Below are 24,328 nucleotides of genomic sequence, written 5' to 3'. Positions count from 1 at the left end.
GTTCTAAGTATGACACCATATGCACATACAATATCAAATCATGCTTTATAAAAAGGACATTTTATAAAAACATGCTACTTTATTCTTTGAAAAGCCATATGCATCATCAAGAGAAAATATACAAATCAAAAGGACATATTCATCAAATCAAAGCAAATAACATGCTTGTCGACATACTTTAACTCATAGTTTAGTACAACCTTACCATCAAACAATTACATCACAAGCATGGATAAGAGTTCATCATATCATAATAAAGCAAGACACTACTCATGCATCCTCGTAAAGTCAACAAGTGAAATTACCTAGTAAAGCTCATAACCTTACTAAATCAAGTAAATCAACGAGAACCATGACTAATATCCCTCTTCACCTATTATACTTCTTTCAAGACTCATACCATCATATATAACAATATAGACCAAGTACATGTTCGTATGAGTATCATTTACCAATAAATATCATTTACATATAAAGTGACCACATTATCATCATTAACACTTATTATCTTGTACATACACAATATCAACCTCCTAAAGCTTCCATCAAGTAAAACTAGTGCAAGGCATAGGTAGAGTCCCATACCCCCTACCTAGGCTAAGTCCAACCTCTCAAGTCACCCTTGTTAGTTTATGCTTCATTACTTCATTTTAGTTCTAGAAAACACTTGCCTTAACTGGCATAGAACATATGAGCTAAGTGTGGAATTCGGTGTTGTAAAACCTTACACCGATAGAAGGTGGTCTATCGACCAAAGTAGAACCAAACATAAGCATAGCTTTCTAGGACGATGCACTAGCTAGTATTTCTATGGTGGCAACATAGTTTATGGACCTTGGGGCCGTCTTGGAAACATCACTCTACACCCTATTTGGGTCAAGAGGCTATCCACCCCGTGAGAACCGTAGTGAACCCTACCTTCCCTATTTGGGAAAGTGTCACCCCCTCACATACAAGATCACTCGATGCTAAGCTAGAATCCCTTTTTGAAATGTCTTTAAGTCTTTATTTAACAATCATAACTTAGTTTAGGTCATAGGGTCTCTCCCTTGTATAATCATCATCATCATAGCTCAATAAGAATCGCAAGAGTATAGTCCTTTCATTACAATTCATATATGTGAGGTTAACACATTACATATCATTTCATAATAAGGCACATTGATAAGCATCACCATCCTTATAACATTTACATCTTAATCAACCTCAGAACCATAATCAAGACATTTTGATTCAACATCATACCACCCTATCAATCCTAATATAAGGCATTCTCCAACACAACATCATGATTTTATCATAATTAACCACAAATTGAAGTAAAGAATAGGGATCATAAGAGTTACCAAGTCTCCTTCATAATTCATCATCAAGTTCTTACCATCAACCCTTACTTCAACCCAATTAGGTCATAACATCATCATAATTCAATAACCAAAATGATGAAAAATCTAGAAAAACCACTACACCATAATTCAATACTAAATCAAACCTTAAGACAAGATACTTAGGTCAATTCTCATAACCTAGATCACTTCTCAAGAATTAGTATGAAAGACTAAAATTCACCCTTATTTGTTCATGATTGGTGTAACAACATCATCTAATAGTAATTCAACCAATAATCAAGTCAATTGAATCAAATACAACCTAATTCACATCAAGATCAAACCTAGGGTTAATCGTCAAGGGTCATCATCTACAAAGTAGAACAAACCATCACGATATATCATAATTAAGTTTGAACCCATGTTAATCTGTTCACATTATCCAAAATAAATTATAACCAAATCAACTCATAACATGATTTTCGAGATTAAGAAGAACCCACATGAAAACTCAACTTTTGAAAATACTTTGAAGGAGCCCTTTGAGGAAAGGAGTCTCAAAGGTGAATTAGATCCCATACCTTAACGTTTGATGGATATTTGATGGTGAAATATCCCCTTTACAACCCCCAAAATCTCCCCGTAACTTGTCTTCAATGGTGTCTTCCAATAGAGAGAGAAAGAAGAGAGAATGAAGACGATTTGTTTTGTGAGTTATGTTTAGTCTAATGAGGGTTGGAGTCTTTATATAGGGGGTTAATTCACTTAATTATACTCTCTTAAACCCCTAACTTATGACCTAACCCCTTAAATAATTATATGAAACTAAGTTAAAATGTGCAGGAAAATTCGACCCTCACAGAAGAGACCCCGATTGGCAGTCCGTGTGTGAGTCGACGGTCACTGTGCCCTTTTATGCTGCACATCCGTCGTTCTTATCTGAGACTATGCAATTGAGGTTCATCAATAAAAAGTCTAAGTTTTTTCAATTATTGGCAACGACGCCCCATTGATCCACACAAGGATCATCAACTGTGTCTCGTGGTTACACACTGCCCGGGCAATGTTGACACCAACGTGCAAGGGTCCTCCTCAGCGGCCCTTGGTTGGTCCTTGAAGAGTCGTACCCGGACGTTTCAAACATGAATTAACTTTAAAACAAGTTATCTACCCTTCCACCAATTTTCATGGATTTCCGACTCCTAAAAGCTAGTCAAATAGGCTTAGGCACGCTAGTACCTCCTAGAACTAGTTTCCGGACATTACAGACTTTCTTAGACGTTTTGGTTTCTAGACTTCTAAACGACTTATAAACATTAAAATAGTCCCTAAAACAGTGTCTATACCTAAAAAAATTTTGAAACAAAAAAAAACTAAATTATTGATTTAATAGAATTGAAACACCTTAGAAGAAAAAGTTGTCAGTTCTTAAAAAACAATTATTTGTTTTGTAAGCATAATTATATGTTAGAACTAGATGAGAGTGTTTAACTTTGAAGTTGATGATTTATAAGGTGGTATATTCATGGGAAGACAGACTACAGTAAGTACTCAGTTGACATACATATAGCTTCTTTTAAGTTTACCTGCTGGAGATTGTGATTCCACGAGAAAATCACTGAGAACTCAGATAATGCATGGTCTATTTCAACTCAGAAATTATTTTTAGTGTTGCATTAGCCTAAGGTCTATGTACAGAGGATTATTCCGTGGGTAGTTCTATTTGTTGGGTGTGGAAAAGTGTTGCTTTCTATACTTCGATATGTCCAAAATCAAATGAATTCATACTGAAACTTATGTAGACCTATAAGAACAGGAAACTTTTTGCAACAAGACGGTGTTCCTTTACTATATGCATCTTAATTGGCAGTGTCACCAACAAGACGACATTTTATGGATCATATTTTACACTACATATAAACAACAAAAAATACAATCCCTTAGTCCCAAACAAGATGACATGGCACACTTAACACTAAATATAAACCTTACTATAACACCATCACGTCAAATTTCAGAAAGAAGAAATCATCAACAATAAAAAGAACATAGTTAATGGCACTTTGATTCAATGTGTCGCATCCTTAATATGCTCAGTTGAAACAAAAACCAACAAAATTTCAACGTATTCTATCCATAATTGCAGGAGGTTAAGATGGTAGTGTCTAAGTTTGTGATTTTTCTCCAACTTAATGGGTTTTCCATCATATTCACCAACACAATTTCAGAAGCTAATCCTCTGGAATTACCTTAGGATACTGCTAACTAAAAATAATTCAAATAACCTTTCAAGGTAAAATCCAAGCTCACTTAATTGAATCCATATGAATACATATTAACATGATATAAATACTTCCCAATTGATTAGAAGGCAAAAAGCTTTTGTAATATTGGCACCTAGTATTGAAACTTATAACATTTTCAAATATAAAGTTAATGAAAATTGTAAAATCTTGAACTTACATGGACTATTCGAGAACGCTCACCAATAAAAGATTTTTCATCATGACTATGTGTATGAACATGCGAATGTATCAACCCTTTTCAACGACCTATACAAAAAGTGAAGATAAGAAAGAAATTATAAAGTTTTTTCAAGTATGATATACAAAGGATGGACAGTAGAGTCATAAAGCTAGCTTCGAAAATTTTAATAGCATTACTATGTCCAGAGAGAACTTTTGAAAAAGAGGTAAGAACTGCCACCAGATTTTGTGCACTAGACAAGAGTTCAAGATATGATGGTAAGACAATGACCATTTACCAAACTACATGATATTTCATTAAGGATTACATTATGGGAGCTCTTAACCATTTTCCAACAGAGTGAGAATATAAAGCTTACCAAATCATATAACAAAGAGAAGCAGATGCTTCCAGCTACAAATCTATACGTTCAGATACAAACACATATACATAACATAAATATGTTAGTTTGCAATTGAGACAGAGCCTTTTGTGTGAGTTCCAACAACGATTTCTCGTTCACCACATCAATTCTTTAAATATATTTCAGACCTTTCAACATTTTAAACATCTTTCCAAAGTTAAATTCAAATTTCCCATACATTTTAAGGTACAAAGGACATCTTAGTATTGCTTGCTTTTTTTAGAAATAAAATCCATGCTTTTTGCTGCTATAACTTCCCATTCTCTCCTCACTATAACTTCATTAATGGAGGAGTCCCAATAGAAATATTTCTGAAATAATTTTTAAATTAAGTAATACATTAATATCCTATTCATAAAAAGGAATAACTTTCTAAACTCAATTATGATGAAAAATTATACCTTGAATTCTCCAAAATATCCATATCTTATATCATCAGAAAGACCTTTCCAACTGATTCCATTAGGTTCAAATTCATTGTTGAAAGAATCAAAAATGAAATTAGAGTATTTTCTAGAAGTTTGCAACTTGTATAAATTTCAAAAGTACATAAAAATCATATCATAAATTAATATGTAATAAAAAAAAGTAAAAAGATAGACTAACCCAGTAGGACTTAGAATAACAAGAGTCCGTGTATGACTACCACTTGAACCACCTTCACCGAAAGGGTTACTTTGAGTAGCTGCACCATTACCTATAGAGTTGCTCGATGTAGATGTATGTTGACCTATTGGGTTACTTTAACTAGATGTATTCTGATATATTTGACTACCATGATTAAATGTAGTAGAGATATCTCAGGAACTGTTGAGGCACTAGTTTTACATGTTGTTTGAATGATTGGTGTACTTTTTCGAATGATCGGAGGAATTAATGTTTGAACGAATCGCGTACTGCTAGGGGATGGAACTTGTACCGCCTTGTTGAGGACTATTATACTTGGAATGGAAATAGTGGGAATTTTTGCACCAATAGCAGAATTACTCCTAACTGATGATGACTTGCCTACACGACCTCAACTTGCTCGACTTCTACCTTGAGTCATGATATCTACAAAAACTATAACAATGTTGTTAGACTATCACTGGTAAAATTAGATGTCCTAGAAAGACATGAAGAAGCATTCAAATAAAGGAATACAGACAAAAAACAAAGATATACAGGACAATTCATGTTTTAGTCAATTTTAAGAACAAGTAATCTAGTTAATTAGCATTACAAAAAGATGAAGAGCACAACTGAAAATAACCAGACCTGAAGAATTAGTGGTTATATTAGGTTGATATGAAAGTGTTGAAGGAATTTCCACAAAGATCTGTATTTCCTGCGAAGAAACAACTTTTAGATTCTGCAGAGAACTTAGCTTTTGTGGGAGATCTACAACAAATGCATTAAGAGTTAGCCTAATTCTTTAGTCTGTGCACAAGTTTCACCAGTCCAGAAACATGGGGTTGCATAATTATTGTACCAATTATGAATAACTGATAAAGGGTCATCAAGAATAAAGTATTTGAAAGACAATAAGAGAGTTCCATCTATTTTGAGACCAAATGAAGGGCATAAAAAGAGAAAGGAAGAGACCCCAAATGACCAGAATACAATCATCATTTCTTGAACTGATTATTCAAGATTACAATATAATACTTTCTATATACATAAAAAGAAAGAGGAAGAGGTAAACAAACAAATGGAGAAGTAGTTTTGGTAACCCAAAAGACAGTAAAAAAGGGAAAAGTATATGGGAAAAAAGAAAAATGTTCTGATTCACTGTGCTACAAAAATGAATGATATTGAGAAACAGATTTAGTAACAGTATTCCGCTATAATTCTACAAAGTATCATAACAATAAGAGAATATGATTTGAGCATATAACAATCAATACTTTGAGAAATTATCAGAAGAGATCGATTCTTGATAATATACAATCAGAAACCAGATCAGAAATGTTAATTTTCTATCAAAATCTAATAAAGTAACAGAACAATAAGAGATAATAAAATATAATCATATATCAGGGGAAACCAGTTTCAATGAAGAATAACTAATGATGTTCAATGATAGAACATACATAGTTAAAATTCAAAAGCTAATTTTTAATGTTTAAATATACTAAATTGGAAAAAAACTAAAACATCTCTATTCACTATCTATATCTTCTTCAACTCTTCCTCTTCCTCTTCCTCTTCTTCATCTTCTTCAATTTTCACGTTGATCCAGGTTGTGTATTTTGCTCGGAACATTGTTACGGGATACATACATTTATCTATTTTTAAGCATCCCTTATCAGACCTAGTAGGCCAAAGACAAGGATATACTATCATTGTCAAATAGAATTAATGCCATTTCAATTATGACTTCTTTGTAAACGTTAAGTTTATTAATTTAGTATCTATCATAAAAAAATTGATCACTTATCAGTAACATGATTTGAGTAATATTTTCTCTAATTAAAGGATGATACGTCATTACAAAGATCAAGTCACTATTTTATAGTTTGAAGGAGTTCTAAGCATATATTACATGATAAGATCTGATCATGAAAATAAAAGTGAGATTGCAATCTAGAATTCAAACGTCATTTCACATCACTCTTTCAATATCTACAAAAACATAGTTTAAATGCTAAGGTAGAACATTTATGATCACCTGCTAATATCTTTTCATCTTCACCACTTGCAGAGACATTCTAAGCAACATAATTCAAAACTTTACCAAGATAAGACAACGTACATATTAACTTTTGCAACTAGCACAATAGTTCACATTTGTGTGAAAACTTTCTAATAAAGCAAAAAATACCTACTTATAAATCCTTAGCATTTATGATTACGTGTATAGATATTACCAAGGACAAGAAGTAGAAAGGTTGTATACACAATATCATTAATCAAATATTTCATATGCGAGACTGATTTGATATTCAAACTAGTATAAACTTACAACTTAGAGAGAATAACAACAGTTGAACAGTTCTCATGAACAAGAACACTAGACAAATGAACGTCAATTTACTCTGGTAGGCATCCTTCGACACTCTTACAATTTCAAATAAAAAGAACGAACATAAACGAGGTCACATAACTTTACTGATAAATAATCAAAAACCATGTTTGTTGAGGGTTCCTAGATTTTAGTTTAAGTGTCTCTAACAGAACCTTTAATCCTACAACATTCAAAATTTTTGCTCAAGTGTTCACCGACGGACCCCACTGACGGATCGTCATTCCATCGACTGGCCGTCTGTTGTGCCCGTCGGTCAGTTCTGCAGTTCTGAACTGGATTGTGTTTTGTGTTTCCAAGTTTGGTCTTGCTTCTCTTGGGTATGTTAGATGTTCACTAAAGCTAATAACTATCTTTTGCAGGTACCAATTGCCCCTTAGCCAGACTTGGTCTACTCCAGCAGACGTTCCAAGTCTGTTGCCCCATCACACCGGATGGTGATAGTCTCGAACGATGATCATGACCCAGAACACGTGCCACCAGGCACCCGTACACCTACACGTACTGGTAGGACCACCCGGGGAATTCCCAAGAAGGTGGCGTGTGGCGTAGCCACAACCTTCTGGTTTGATGAGGAGCGCATATTAACTGGCACACTGTCTGGGTATGCTGCATATTCTGAGGGAGCGTCTAGCAACGAGGAGGCTTCCGGGTCTGAGAAAGTGTTTGTCTCTGAGGAGGCTTCCACCTTTGAGGAAGCATCAACTTCACATGGTGCCACTACTCCTCCTTCACTGGTCCACTCTGCCTCGTCTAATGAGGCTGACAATGCGGATTCTACTTTAGCACCCCCGACCGACGTTCCCACACCCGTTGTTGATCATCCCAACTGGTGGTGCGTCAAGGGTCAATACCAGGTGTAGAGGAACGCTAAGCTGCTCAACGATAAGGGGTCATGACTTGGACTCTGACAGTCGAGCGACGAGCTCTTACATGGAGTCTTCACATTGTCCCTGATATACACACTCTCTTCACCCGCCATCGGCTAGAGTGGATATCCAGGAGCGTTGGATGCTACAGCGAGGAGGTGGTGTGAGAGTTCTATGCATATTATGTAGCGACTCTCCGGTCATCCCTTGATAGACGGTCTAATCTTGCTAAACAGGCACTACTTGATCATCTTCGAGTCTTTGGCCGCAAGGTAGACATCTCCTTACCTTCTATTCACCAATTCTTACACGGCGCTGACACAGATGCTACCGGGGAGCTCCGTACCCCCAAGTTTTAATATCAGTGGAAGCTAATTAAGGAGCGCCATTTTCAGCATAATTTGGGGCTGAGAGAGACCACAAAGAGGTGGATATCCCAGCACATTTCTGTGGATGGAAAGGGTGCAGATTAGGTGCTGGAGCCCAGAGGGGTCATCAAGAAGTCCAACCTTACATTCACGGCCAAATTTATATGGATATTGTTCCGTCACTATCTATCCCCCACTAGTGCTGACAACATTGTTACATGGGATAGGGAAGTATTTATAGCTACTTTGGTTGCTGGATTCGACGTGGACATTCCGAGACTGTTGTTGGCAGTCATTCATTAGAGGTCCTCTAAGGCAACTACCACGTACCCTTTCCCCTACTTGATTTTTGAGTTGTGTAGGTCTGTTGGAGTGTCGGGACTCCTACTGGGACATTTGATATAGGTCTCATCCGGGATGAGGCAATTGAGGCGGCACCCCACAGAGGGCCCAGAGTAGAGGTGCAACCGCTAGGTGAGAACTTGGGGGACATGGTAGAGCAAGCCCAAGGGGCTAATCAGAGTACATCAGAGCCTACCGACACCACCCCGATCGAGTCTATCCCGGGTACTAGCACAACCCCGAATTTCTTCCGCTTCACTCCATCTGCAGCACTGGTCCCGATTGCTAGGGTCCAAGCTTTAGAGGCCTAGATTTCCACACTACTACACCATATCCTGCCTTGGAAGCAGAAGTTCTTTGCTGAGGCAGAGGAGCGGATTGAGAAGAAGATTGCCCAGTAGACTGAGCAGCAGATTTTGGCAGTCCATCAGCCCTTAACGCCTTCGAGTTGAGAGTTCTTACCCGGCTAGCCCCGACTATTGACTTAACGACTCCCAAGGCTGTTGTGGCGAGTCTGAGGGCTGACGTGGATGCCATCCTGGAAGCGCGGGTACCTGAGTCTGAGGCCACACTTACAGAGCCTGTTGAGGTTCAGTGTTTGCTGTATTATTCCAGACCACCACTGGGCCATCACCTCAGCCATGTGATCATACCAAGAGGCACCGGTCTAGAGAGGATGATGATACTCTATCTACGAAGAGAGATCATCTTGATTTGGAGGCGGCAAGGAGTGCCTCACTGATTGATGAGGCCTGGCAAATGAGGGTTCAGGAGGTGGCTAATGGGGCGTCTAGCTCCATGATTGCTGATGTTGAGAGGAGCACTACTGAGGGTGTTATTATTGTTGCGGACACTATTGATGTGTCCCTACTACAGAGGGAGCGGGTTTCGGAAAACCGGACCCGACAACTTGTCGATCATCGGCACTATGCGCCTCAAGTTTGCTTCACCTACCACCCTGTTTTATATTTCTTATGCATTGGGGACAATTGCATGTTTTTTCATTGGGGGTGGGGTAAATGGAAAGTGAGTGCAAGAGTGAAGTCTGAGTATCCCAACTCATGATCCTATCTTGGGGATTTCTTGCCTGTGTTCTTTTCCCCCAAGAGACTGGCTATTTTAATGTTGAACCGGCACGTTAGTATCTCTTGTACATAGTCTATATATGACATATGACGCATGATGGCTAAATAAAATGATATCCTGATTTAAAGAAAATGCTTGCTTGATTAGGCATAGTGAACTATGAATGTGTGGCTCTAAGCATGAGATAGAGATACACTACTGCATGACCCTCAATCTAAAGCTCGAACTAGGTGTCTGATAATTTGGTAGGGTAATGAGGTGTTAAGTGAGTGTGAGAAAAGTTGAATATTCCACCGTTGATACTGAGCTAGAACTTGCCACGCTAGTCTTGCTAAAAGTAATATGTGATAGACAAATAGGAAAGGATCATAGGACCTTGTTCAAAGATAGCAAATCTTTAGCCTAGAGAAAAAACAAATGAAATTAATCCCTTCGTGATCGAAATGATTTGAGCTTAAAATGGAACTTTCTTTTCTACCCAAATTTATCTTTTCTAGGAACAATGTGTTGGCTCTGGTCCCTCCTTGGACATGTGCACCTCAGCTTATGACAAAACCATAAGTTGAGGGTGGATAATGCAGAAAATAACCTCGTCTTAGCCCTAACCCAACCTTGGGTATTGTGTAGCTTGAATCATGGCAAAGACATGAGTTGAGGGTGGCTATTACGAGGAATGCTCCAAAAATTGGGGTTGAAAGAATTAAAAGAGAGAAAGAAGAAAAGAAAAGTGACTCAAGCAAAGTTGAAATCAAGTGAAAATTCCGAGGAAAAAATTTAAAAGAAGAGTCATTTACATAAAAGGAGAAAGAAAGGAGAAAACCAAGGCAAAATAATATAAGAAAATTAAGAATAGGGAGAAATAAACGACAAAGAGGTAGAACGGTTAGCCGTTATGTCAAGAAGGGAAACAAGTCACTAAAATGCATCCAAATATACCCTACCTGACCCTGAGTCTACATTACAAGCTAAGAAAGTCCTATCGTGATCCAGAGAGTCTAATATGGTGAACTTAAAGCACTGAAAATAACGGCAAGTCTATGGTGACAAAGTACCAATGAGGTGAGAAGTTATTCTAAGATTAAGTGTTGAAAAATAATCCTTATACTCAAACTTAAATCATTGTCTGAAAAAGGAGGATATTGTTTTAAAGAAAGGACACTAATTGCAATATTAGAAAGTTGTCACCTTAGTGAGATATAAAAGAGAGAGGTGTCGGTGCGTGGTGAGTCTGTGTCATGGTCTGATCCACATGAGCGAGCCTAATAGTGATATCATGCATGAACATAATGAAAAGAATCAGGATTGATAGCCAGATGATTACGAAAGCTAAATAAGGATATTTTTGTACAAAGGTTTTTGTGGTGAGTCATAGTGCGTCGCTTGAGGACAGACAACGAATTTAAGTTGAGGGTGTTGATGTAACGTGGTTTCACTATACTTTAAATGTTTTCTACATAAGTTTAGTGTGTGTCTAAGGCTTCTTTGAAGTAGTTTTAATGTATTTTTCTCTATGTTTGCAGGAAAATTGTCCAGAACAAAAACGTTGAAGACTATGCTAAAATTTGCCGAAGTGATGACCTACGAAGCCATCGACGGTTCGTCGACTCATCGACGGTCCTTAGGTGACCACCATAGTTTGAAGATTTATGCTGCTAAGGAAAGATCGGGGAATTCTGACTAAGTGTGGTTACGGAAGGTATGACGGTCCGTCGTCTCATCGACGGACCATCCTGGCAAACCGTTGGTGTTAACAGAATGTAGCTCTAGTACCTGATTTTGAAAAGATTCTAAGTATGGAGCTACGACGACCATCGATGAACCGTAGGTCCATTGACGAACCGTTGTTTGTGTCCGTCGATGGTAACAGAATGATAGAGAAGATAGCAGCTGAAAAAGAGTTGGAGTTGAAGTATGGACCGACAGAGGCGTCAACGATCCGTCGTTCCCTCGACGATCCATCGGTGAGGTCGTCGACTCGAGACGCGTTTTGGAAAGAATTTTTCCTATTTGGGTTTCCCTTTATTTTTAGGACTCTTTTATTATAAATTGGACTAAAAACCTTGTTTTTGTGGTTGGATTCTTTGTTAATTTTCAGATTTGTATTATTGGTTGTTAAACTTTGGATTTTGGAAAATACTTCACTTTTCTGGAATTGATTCTCACAATATTTTGATTAATACAAGTGATTTTCTGGATTTTCTTCAAACATGTTAAAGTGAGTACATGAATTCTTGTCTAATCAATATGAATTGTGTAATTCTCAATATGGGTAACTAAATCCACAATTAGGGTTGTGGGAACCATGGGTAATTAACAAAGTAGAACTAGCTAAAATAACAATTCTAGAATAGTGTCTTGCATGTATTGATAATTTTTTCGTTTAGAAGTCTTTTTAACGGTGGCCAACGTTAGAACTCGTCTTGTTGTTACTTGACTGACCAAGAAGATAGATAATAAGAAAGAATTATCAATGTAGACTTAGTATACACTATCTAACAGGCTAGTGTCTATTGGTGCGAAGTCATAACTAAGCCATACATTGATTATGATGCTTAATATGCGGTAAAAGGTAAGGTTTAGTAAAGTACACACACGTAGCCGGACCAAGGTGCGGAGTGAAATTCACTAGTTGTCGGACCAAGGAATTAGGGATACATAGCTTACCACTTTGCACGCAAGATACTAGCAAAAAGTTGTTATATTGTGTTATGAATCTATGGAGAACACTCACACCCTAGTTTCTCTAATCACTTGATAAACATCAAATATTTGAACTAGCTACTTGTTTACATAGACTTAATTAATTACTTTTGTTACACAAAATTCCCCCTTTAATTATTTGTTTCTGGAAAGCACTTGACTAAATAGAAGTAATCGTAGAATAAAGTTAAGTTTAAACCATTTTCCTCGTGGGATCGACCCCAACCTAACATTTGAGTTCTTTATTTGATATGACCGCTTATACTTTTTTTAGGAAAGTATAGTTTGAGCGTATCCAAAGAGATCGTCACTGCATCCATCGCTAAAATTCAACAGAAGATTATCTCATGCCTATGTCGATATTTGTGTTGCAAAATAAAGGCGCCAATTTTTAGCGCTAAAAAGATAGCCACAAATTTGACTTGTTGTCGCTAGTGTAAATATCAATTTTATTTTTATTTTTAGTAACATACACATTATTTTGTCGCTAATTCGTCGGTAGATAGAAACGAATATGGTTGTCGCTAGATATTTGTCTCTAACATTGTATTTTTTTTATAGTGGATCAACAAAAGTTTATCAATATCAATTTTTATATATAAATCTCCTTAGATTGATCATCGGTATTTCTTTAATTGATAATGTATTTCATATCTGAAAACACTAATATATAATATATGATTTGTTAAACTACTCGAGGAGCATATAATTAATCAACGTATTTCTTAATCAACGTATTTCTTATTCAAAGATTTTGTTATTTACACAAAATCGTCCTTCGAAAGACGATTTAAATAAAATTCATTCAAAATATCTCTCAATTTTGTTTTTGATATTTAATTGAGAAAAAAAAATATTATATTATATTATTTATTTATTTATTTAATATCCTCATCAAAAAGTCAGTTTTTATGATAGATTTTTTCTGGGAAAAAAATTACGACGAAAGGCTTTTTGTGTATTAAAAAAGGAAGGTAGAGGGTTTCGATCTCATCCATTGAAGACATTTGAATGACCGCTTACGATTTGATCTTAGATTTAACTTATAGGATGAACGATTGAGATTAAATCATAATTTGGAGTTGATAATAGGAATAAGAATAGGGTATAATTGAAATCAACAATGGCTATAATTGAAATGAAAATTTGAATTGAAATGACTAGAATTGAAATGAATTCGAATAGAATAGGTTAAAAATTATTGGAGAAAAATAAAGAAAGTGCTATTCAATAAATTAAATACTACACATATTAAAATATTTTCATATAATTAAACACACTTAAATTTGTAAAAACATTGAGTAAGATAATTATTTCGACTTTAATTACAATAATTTGTATAAATTATGAATATTAAAATACGCAACTTCTAGGCAAAATCGATTAGAACTTTAAATCAGAAATAATAATAATTTTGTAAATTACAAATATTAAAGTTTATAATTAAATAGTATTTCGAAAAGAGTTATAGGTCGATCAAAATTCGGTGACACAATCACAATAATTAAAAATTAAAAGACATATAAAAGATTAAATTGACTATAATATTTTTATTAGTGTCAGATAAATTGGACAAGGGGAATAACATAAACTTTCTATATAGTTTTTCAAATTATTGTGATTTATAATAGTTTTTACGCAATTTTGAAATATATAGAATTATTAGAAATCCAATTTAATACTTTCATAATCAAATGAAAAAAACGACCTTCAATTTAATTGATATCCCACAAAGAATGTTGACTTTGACACGTGCGCTCATATAGTCTTATATACTACTAGTAGCAATACATCATGCTTTGCATGAATCCAATATTTGTTCATGAAGTTATTATTTAATTTTAAGTAGTTTATTTATATAATTTTAGATTTTTTTAAAAATATAAATAAGTTTTATATAAATATTATAACATCGTAAATTTTAAGTAGTGTTTATTTAATTAATTAAAACTTTTAACTAAAATAATTTATTCATATTTATGTGGTAGAAAAACTTTTCTAAGATAAGATCTATAGTTGTATATTGTAAATGACTCATTAAGCTAAAACAAATACATACAAATATTAACAATATTGTAAATTTTAATTAGTGTTTTAATTAAAAAAAAATTGGTGTGAGCCCAAGAAATATGAAATAACTACTAATTTAGTGAGAGTTATTAGAAAATACTCTTTTCGTTCATTTTTTACTTGTCAACTTTTGACTTGACACACCTATTAAGAAAAACAATGATTGATATAGTGAATTTATCATTTTACCATTTTTATTTAGTAGAATCTTAAACCTATTTACTCAATAAATTTTTCAAAGACATTTACCCAATGTTATATAAATTGAGGGTATAATAGAGAGAAATTAACTTTGAAATTATTATACTTTATTTCCGCATGTAATCATAAACAAGTATAGCCAAAGATTATTTAAACATTGCATATTTAAGAAGAACAAAAGCATGTTGTCACTACATCACACATTGATTAGAGTCATAAAATTATAATCACTGATTGCTTAGAGTATTAGTGACAAAAAATAAGGTTACAATTAAACATAAAATTTTGTGTGGCTTAAGCTTACAATATTCAATGACGAACTTTTGTCTCTATTTTAATAAATTCTTTTTTTTTGTGACAAAGGCTTTGTGTCCAAAACTGTAACTAATGTTTAGACAAATAATAGTTTGTCACAAATTGGATACATTATTAGTGACAAAATAATTTGTCACTGATAAATTAAAATTTGTCGCTAATGGTACTTAATAAATGACGTCAGATTATATTTTAGTGGGAAACTCAACTGGACGAAATTTTGCCACAAATTTTTATGTTTTGTCATTAAAAGTATGGTTCATAGATTTTAATACGAAATGTAATTTTTGTCACAAAAAGTGAATAGCTAGTGACGAATTATGTGTCGTGCCTAATAATTTTGTAGCTAAATATCATGTTTATTGTAGTAAGATACAGTTTCATTTGAAATGGTTATTTTATTATAACATCCATATTAGTTGATGTTGAGTATTAAGATCATGAAAAATGATTTGGGAAGAAAACAAAAAAGTAGTCATTTATTGATATATTAAAAGTTACTAGTAATAAGTAAAAAATCGAGAGAAGTGCAAAATATCGAAATGAGAAAAATATCAAAATTTTACTCTTTTTTGTAATTGTCAGAAAAATATCAAAATTTTAAAATTTTCTTGTAAGTATCCGAAAAAATATAAAAATAAGATATGTACATCAAAACACCTCAATTACACTGGTGACCTATAATATCAAAACAAAAAAAATATCAAAATTTTACTCTTTTCCGTAACTATCCCAAAATATAACTAGAAACCAAAAAATATCTTGAATGTGTGCACCCGGGGAATCGAACCCCGGTCAGTACCGTGGGAGGGTACTATGATACCACTACACCAGATGCGCTTCCTGTCTTCACGTTTCAATTAGAATTATTATTATATATAATAGAACAGGGTTAGAAGCTCTGTTGTCAGTTCACAGAGAGATAAAACCCTAGCCGCAGCCATAACCACTTACCAGTTCTAAAAAATTATAGCATTTGGTTATCTTGATTGCTGGCTGGTTTTCTTATTGAAGGTTCGAAATTCCTTTTTATCTTTTCAATTCAAAATACAAATATACAATACAGTTTGTTGTTGTCGAAGATTCTTTTTGGCTTATTGATTTTGTTGATACATTATTGTATAAATTACTTCCTGCTAATGAACTCTTTTATCTTGATTAGTTGTTTCAATTATCTTAAGTTTCTGATTTAAGAAAATAATAATATTTGTTCAGGCTGACAACCGAGTGAGATTTCTTGAGCATTTACCTTCAAGATTGATGTTTATAGACTTGTTTTAATAGTTGTTGTATTAAAAATACTGAATAAGAACAAAGCACAGGTAGGAGCAATAAGCTGTTTGTAATTTAGTTAAGGTTTCATGTATCTTTTTTTTTGGTGTTCCTCTTATCCTGATCATTATTTGTGATATCTTTTTTATCCTCATGTTTAGGCATACATAATGTTTACATTATTTGTGTTTTCCGAGTTTTTTGAATTGCCAGAAAAATGCTCACTTCAACTCTGCTTCGTATTTTGGATTACAAATAGGTTTTGCATCAATGCTCATTGAATACTAGCTAGACCCATACATAGCACTTTGCATTGTGGGTTTAATCAGTTGGCCAGTGCTTAATAGGTGTCTGTTTTCTTGACATTGTGTTGTTCTAGTACTATCCCTTCATGTCTGATACATTCTTAATGAAGGAAGACCTTGTAGTCATGTTTGGGTATCTTAGATAATGTGGGGGTATAAGTAGAGTTAATTTATACCTACTATACATACTTCTACAAATAGGTTAATCCACACCTCAAATCCGTGACTACAAGTCGTCAAAGGACAATTTTTATTGTTGTGTCAAGGCAAGCTACTCGCCCTCACACTCTCCGGGGCATCTTCGTTTAATAGCTTAAGAATTTCTTGAAGGTGTAATATGGAAATGCTGATGTGTGTTTAATGGAACACATATAGTCTGCTTTGATATATTGTGCATACCTGTCCTTTGAATTGCAATACATCTTAATGTGTGAATTACCTACATACTCCCCCTAATGTATAATGGGATGAATTTCTCATGGTTGTTGCAATCATCTGCTTTTAACTCTAATTGAGATAGTGAAAATTGTCATCGACTGTGCCATTGTTTTCAATATAATTCTAGGTTTAGCACATATAAATCCACTAAAGCGTATTCTCTTCGGGAGTAACTGAACTAACTTGACCGGCTTCTGAAATTCTTGAGGATGGCATATGAGCTAACTCTCTAGAGCATACTGAGCATTGGAGACATTTGGAACTAGTGTATGTCCTGTAATTTTGTGTATTGCATAATAACATACCTTGTCATGGTGCACTGCATCTGGATTGCTATAGTTGAATAAGGTTGGGGCTTCACTCTTGTATATTGTCTTTTGAATCTGGGTATAATTTCTTTTAGCTTCATCTTTGAGTAATGTTGAGAGTTTTGAGTGACTTTTAGAAGTTCCATCGCGTAAAAAGGTTCAGTGTCTGTTCCTTTGACTTCTGTTATATATTTTGTTGTAACTCTGAAGGCTTCTGTGCAGTAGACTTTTGTTGGTTCCCTGCTTCTTAATGTTAATACTTTCTGCTGGTGTGATCAGTAAACCTGGTTCTGATGTTAGCTGCTCTCTGTGTTGTTGCCTTATTGTAAGGTTTATTTCCTCACTGTCCATGTTTCTCCATTTATGTTGACCTAAGGCCACCACTCTAGTCTCCTTCATCTAAATAATTCCCATTCTTGGTCACGACATAGCTGGCAAGATATACTTTGGCCATACAAATTTTTTCTCTTGGATTGTTCTCTTCCTTTGTTTTTTTTTTCTTTATACTTTGTCCATTCAATCTTTTTCTCTTGGATTTTTTTCTTTCTTTATCTTTTTCTTTAATTGGTTAACCCTGATCTCTGGGGTTTCTATGGTCTGCCTTTTGAGTTAGCATGGTGTTTGTGTTTAAAGCTCTGATGAATTTTTTTCAGTTGTCCCTTCTGCAAGGCATGTTTAGAGAAGGTGAAGAGCTGGCAGAAATCAACCCAAAATAGAAACCATAAACCCTGTCTCTCTCTCTGTTGCTTGAAAAACATGCCGTCAATTCCTCAACCAGGTGAAGTTACCATCTGTGAAATCAATCGAGACCTGATTACTGCAGATGAACTCTCTGATGATGCAGCTAAGGAAACCTATGGCAAGGTTCTTGGAATTATATTCAGTCCAGTTCCTTTTCAATCAGAAAATTTGTTGAGTACACTGAGCTCTGAACAAGGTGCCGACCAGAGGAAGAGTGGCCTACTTTGGGCAGCATTGCAGGCAATCTCTACTAGTTTGCTGAGGCACTTTTTTCACCCCATTGATGTAAAATTGTTACAAGATGTTGATTTCCATGTTCTTGATTGGCACCAGCACAAGCATATATTAGCCTTTATTTCTGGACAACATCAGGTGAGAATACGTGATTATGAAGATTCTGAGGGAGGGAGTCCTTGCGTTTTGATCAATGACTCCCAAAAAGATGTTAGAAGTCTTTCATGGCGGCCAAATGGTGGGAGGGCACTTGCTGTGGCCTGCAAGGGTGGCATTTGCATTTGGGCTGCTTCATTTCCAGGCAATACAGCTTCAGTGAGATCAGGTGTCACATTGGGTACTCTTTCTAGAGGCTCAGGAACTAAATGGACTCTTGTAGACTTCCTTCTAAGTCCTGAACAAGAACAAATTACTGCCCTCTCCTGGAGCCCAAACGGGAAGTATTTGGCGTCAGCTTCATTTGAGAGCTCTTCATTCATCATTTGGGATGTTGCTCAAGGAGTGGGAACACCTATTCGACGTGGCTTAGGGGGCATCTCCTTATTGAGATGGTCCCCATCAGGAGATTATTTCTTCTCTGCAAAATTTGATGGGACATTCTATCTCTGGGAGACTAATACATGGACATCAGAACCATGGTCCTCAACTAATGGTTTTGTCATGGGAGCAGCTTGGGATCCTGAAGGTAGTAGAATACTCATTGCTTTCTCTGAATCTTCAACCTTGGGTTCCATTCACTTTGCAACCAGGCCACCGTCTCTTGATGCACATCTTATACCTGTTGAGTTGTCAGATATACAGTCCTTGACAGGAAGTCGAGGAATAGATAAGATAGCATGGGATGCTTCAGGAGAGCGTCTAGCCTTGTCTTATAGAGATGGGAATGACTTGTACAGAGGTCTTATAGCAATATACGATGTTAGAAGAAGTCCACTGATTTCAGCATCTTTGGTTGGGTTCATTAGGGGTCCTGGAAATGACACCAAGCCAATAGCCTTTTCATTTCATGACAAGTTTAAGCAGGGACCATTGCTTTCTGTGTGTTGGAGCAGTGGATATTGCTGCACCTATCCCCTTATATTTCGCTCAAATGTTCTTCCATAATCAAGGTACATTTGAAGTTTTACAATCAACTATTATCCAAGATTTTGAATTGGTAGATTGAAGAAACTGATTTCATAATTCTAGATGGATCATTTTCAACTAATTTGGAAATTGTAGGGCAGTGCATTTGGCAACTAAATCTTGTTGTAACCAAATAGAAGTTTGGGTTTATGTTTACTGTTTATGTTTCCAATGGAGAAGTTCCTACCTATGTTTGGAGGGTTTAATATTACAGATGGAAAGTAAACAAAAGAAGCTCTGATGATGAAGTTGTCAAGATGTTTATATCGTTCCAATTTCTGATGCTTTTGGTCATAGACCAGAGCTATATGTGGAACTGAAGGGACAACTGAGGAGCTTGTTTCTGTTACACTCATTCATACACTAAAAAGGAGTTTGTTTATGGACATATCAATGATCTCAATCTTTTACGCATAGTAATTGTAGCATATGTTAAAAATGAAGATTAAGTAAAAATGAGACATCTAAAAGCTTCTTTTTAGTAAATTTGGTTGTGACAAGCAAAATGAAATGAAGTTTAGGGCTACTCTATTTGACTGATGATCCTCTTTACGTTGTTTTATCTACTTTGTATATAATTGACACCAGATTAAAAATTGTTATACTGTGTTTTCCACACTTTTTACTTAACCATAGTCTAGTAACAAATATTCTCTTGTATTTCCTCTTTTTCCATTCTTCAACCATTAACCCCGTCTTGACACGAAGTTTAAGAAAATAAAGAAGATTATTAATCTTGTGGTTTTAAATTAAAATTATGTGAAATGTACGAAACTGTCATTTAATCTTATGACTTTAAAGAAAAGTTGATTTAAAATGTTACCCAAAAAAAGAAATAGATCATGTTTTCTCAAACAGACTAAAATGGAATTTTATATGAAAACGTCTATCGCATTTGTTATTTGATCCTTCAAAGTTCAAACATATTATGCATATTTGAAGAATTTGATATGAATACAGTGGTATTTTTAGAAAATCTGAGCAACTTTTAGATGACAGTAGACATTCCATACATGCCAACCTTACACTAAAATTAGGCAAAAATTAAGCAAATTAAACTGCTTTGTAACTTGATTTTGCTTAATGGCAATAGGTATTAGCCTGCCATCAACTTCAAAATAAATAAAAATGAGTGATTTTAGGAGAGAATCAGAGAATGAAGAAAAGGGAGAAAAAAAATTAGATTTGTATAAATGGACATGTGAATTTGGAAATGCTTTTTTTTCCATCTTCGTATAAATTCTGTTCGTGGTTTCATAATTAATAATAAACTATATTAAGCTATAGCTAAATACGGTGACTAATTCAAATTGTAACATTGTTGAATAATAAATGAGTAATGTTTGTCGACTCGTGTAATTTATCAAATTCAAACCAACTCAATGTTGAGCTTCAATGGAGTAATCGACTCCATTATTGGGAGAATGAAGATGCAATTTGAAAAAAATGAAAACTGTATTGAATTATCTACCGCAAGTGGAGTATATATATGTACATGTAATATGAAGCTAAATCTGTGACTGCTCCTAACAAGCTGATAATATTCTAACCGACTAACAACTCACATGAGCTGACTACTATACAAATTACATAATTAACCAATCTAAGCTATAAGTACTTGAATACTTCAACATAATTTTCACTATAATAAACCAAATAGTTTATAAACAACCTATTTGGATGAAAATTAAAATGAAATCAATACGTTATATTGGATTAAACTTAGCAATTAATACATAAACAATGAGCCCTTCCAGATTCACATGTTTTAAGACTCTAACGCCAAAATATTTTGTCAGAATGGTAAAATAAAATAGATATAATGACAGGATTATGAGTTTATCAAACAACCATATAATATCAGAAAGAAGAACAATCTCTAGAATTGTTGATGATCGATAATTGTTTGTAGCGATGCATCAGTTTCCAAATACCAATTGTGAGTCTCGAACTTTACTTGTCATGACAAAGCATGGAAATAGTACAGTTACTTCCCTGCCGGCCATTGAATTAGATAAAGAGTATTAATTAGAGTACGTTCATCATCCAAATTATTAGAACTTGAGAATTACTCCTAAAAATATAACTCACTCACTCTAAGTATGGGAGGGTCATATTCTTTATCAAAGAAGGATATCTCCTTACTAATTCCTTCCACTCCTTCGGATCAATCCATCCATCACCATTTAGATCTGCTTCTTCAATAGTCTGCACAGAAGCGTAGTGAGTTTAGAGGTTCTAATTTTGCCTTCCCCTTCCTTATCATTGAGTTGTTGTCAATCAGTTTTTTTAGGAGTTCAAAAGTTATTTCTTAATTTTCTACTACAAATATGAGGAGGGTCTACATAAAAGCTATCAGGTTCGTCCGAACCCATAAACCCCCATGTCTGCACTAATCATACTATATATAGCAATCTATGAAATGCATAAGAGTATTTTTTTTGTTTACCTTATGGACCATTGCTTCAATGGTGTCATTTGCTAGTGTCAATTTTGACTCTTCGAGGATAGCCAATACCATGTCCTTCACCTACAACATTATATACACGTCCATTTTACATTAGTTGAACAATAGTTTTGACCTTTTTTTCTCTACGTGTTTAGTCAAAATATGGGCAAATCTAATCCATTTGATGATGGCAAGGGTAAATCTCAAAGTAAAGTAAATTAAAACCATTTTACTAAGTTCAAGGACAACTTTGACCCTTTTCTGAATTCTAATTACATATATGTATATATATATATATATATATATATATATATATATATATATATATATATATATATATATATATATATATATACCACACATTAAGCAACACTTATCGATCTAATTTCTTTTATGTTAAACCCGTCTATTATGTAGTACACGAAGAATGTGAACTCAGATTAAAGAAACAAAAGTGACGTGATAGTTCAGAGTAGAGACAATTGTTTACCTCATCGCGTTCTATGTATCCGATGTTCTTCAAGTCATATACTTTAAATGCAACTGCATACATTCCACAAGAATATATTTTAAAGTTAGCAGGGAGTACTGTATGTTTTAGACATGTAGCAATATATCGTACTTCGTACATGTGATTTTGTCTTGTTGAGGAGCCTTTGGATGGAATATGCTAAGTGATCGAACAAATTCTCCAAATTCAATAATTCCATTACGCTTAACATCAAATACGTCAAACAACTGCAACAATAAGGAATGAGTTATATATCCGGGGGTTGGGTAGGGTCGGGTAGAGGGTGATGAAGCCACTATGAATTACTTACTCTATCTGCAAAAAGATTCTGCCTGTGGCTGCAGCTGAAAAGTGCTTGCACAAACTCTTCCTGCATATATTTCAACTACATTACTTATTAATTGCATCTCAAAACTAGTGCTTACTTCTTAATTAATTATTTTCATACCTTATGAATAAGACCATCATCAATTATTGATCTGCTTAGTCTCTTGTATAGAATATATAAGGCCTCCACATCATTCACACTAACTGCATCCAATATTACACCTTAAAATAAACAACTACAATAACATATCCAACAATGTAATGTAATCTCACAAATGGGGTAGGTAATGTAATGTAATCTCACAAATGGGGTCCCTACCTAGTGAAGGTAGAGGGACACCATAGTCTCGAGTAAAGCATAACACAATACCATAGATATCAATATATATATATATATATATATATATATATATATATATATATATATATTCTCCATTATATATACTCATCATTATTTAAAAAATATCTAACACTAATTCAGATTTATAGAGGGCCTTCTTAACTCACAACAAGTTTCAGAAGCAAGAGTATCATGGGTCTCAAGCAGATGTCTACTTTTCTTCAAACAAAAACAGCCCTTAAGAGAATGCATAATCCAGTTGAGGACTAAAAAGAACCACATCTGTCACAATTATGCAACGGGAAAAAAGTTAAATACTGATGCTTCTATATCCTTTTTTTGGTATAATCATATAGTATCCGATATCCACTCTCCCAACTAATTTGGATATGCACTATGTGTGACCTAAGGGAGAAGAGCTCCGTACTAGGGGTTTCTCTATGTGAAGAATAGAGTATACTCAAACTTTGTTATTACCTCATAGAGGTAGAGTATTTTTAAACGACATTTGATTCTACACGAAAATAATAAAAATAATTCAAAAGTTATAACATATAACTTTTGGCCTATAAGTGGTAAGCCAAAAACTAATTCAAACAGGATATTTAAGGGAATATCGTAGAATCGCACAAACGCACAAACATGAAAGTAGAAAATAAATTACTTGTATCTGTAAGCTAGATAAAAAGTATATGTATAAAATTATTAGAGTTATATTCAAAAGCTGACCTAGATGATACCATGATTATAAAAGTATTTGTAATACAAAAATATATATGGTAAAGTAATGGAAATAAAATGGGAAAAAATAATGACACAAAGAATTTTACGTGGAAACCCGTCTAAATAAGGGAAAAATTACGGGCCAAGAGGAGCAACTGATATCACTATAGTAAGGAATTTTACACTGTGTAGTCATGTATATAATACTCAAAATGACTACTCCACACTCAAAATGAACAAAACTCTTTTGGTTCCATCTTACTAAGATATTGTTCACACTCTATTTTTCTTCACAGACTATTTTTCTTGTATAGTCTATGGAATACTTCAGTTTGCTCTCAAAATGATTTTTCTCTCTGACTTGGTGTCGTCATTTTTCCCA

At 34.5% G+C, this 24,328-nt stretch overlaps 2 protein-coding genes and 1 non-coding gene across 3 annotated transcripts; 1 reads left to right on the top strand and 2 right to left on the bottom strand.

Moving 5' to 3' along the window:
- Positions 1-15,942: 15,942 nt before the first annotated feature.
- TRNAG-CCC (transfer RNA glycine (anticodon CCC)) lies at positions 15,943-16,013 on the bottom strand. Its single transcript has one exon. It is a non-coding gene; the product is annotated as a tRNA-Gly (tRNA).
- A 40-nt stretch (positions 16,014-16,053) lies between these two features.
- Positions 16,054-19,984, top strand: LOC112940596 (aladin-like). The gene is made up of 2 exons (XM_069287744.1): positions 16,054-16,187; positions 18,150-19,984. Exon 2 carries the CDS (start codon positions 18,253-18,255, stop codon positions 19,573-19,575), a length of 1,323 nt encoding a protein of 440 aa, XP_069143845.1. The 5' UTR covers positions 16,054-16,187; positions 18,150-18,252; the 3' UTR covers positions 19,576-19,984.
- Positions 19,985-21,428: 1,444 nt separating this feature from the next.
- On the bottom strand, positions 21,429-23,475 carry LOC101253768 (calcineurin B-like protein 7). The gene is made up of 8 exons (XM_019211745.2): positions 23,391-23,475; positions 23,005-23,087; positions 22,867-22,926; positions 22,675-22,783; positions 22,536-22,588; positions 22,046-22,126; positions 21,692-21,804; positions 21,429-21,591 (listed from the first exon to the last, which is right to left on the bottom strand). The coding sequence occupies exons 1-8, from the start codon at positions 23,473-23,475 to the stop codon at positions 21,516-21,518; spliced, it is 660 nt and encodes a 219-aa protein (XP_019067290.2). The 3' UTR covers positions 21,429-21,515.
- Between the last annotated feature and the right edge of the window lie 853 nt (positions 23,476-24,328).

This window comes from Solanum lycopersicum, chromosome 8 (genome assembly GCF_036512215.1).
Source record: "Solanum lycopersicum chromosome 8, SLM_r2.1".
NCBI classification, from domain to species: Eukaryota; Viridiplantae; Streptophyta; class Magnoliopsida; order Solanales; family Solanaceae; genus Solanum; species Solanum lycopersicum.
Note: the sequence above shows the minus strand (reverse complement) of the source record. Positions and strands in the feature narration are given on the sequence as shown.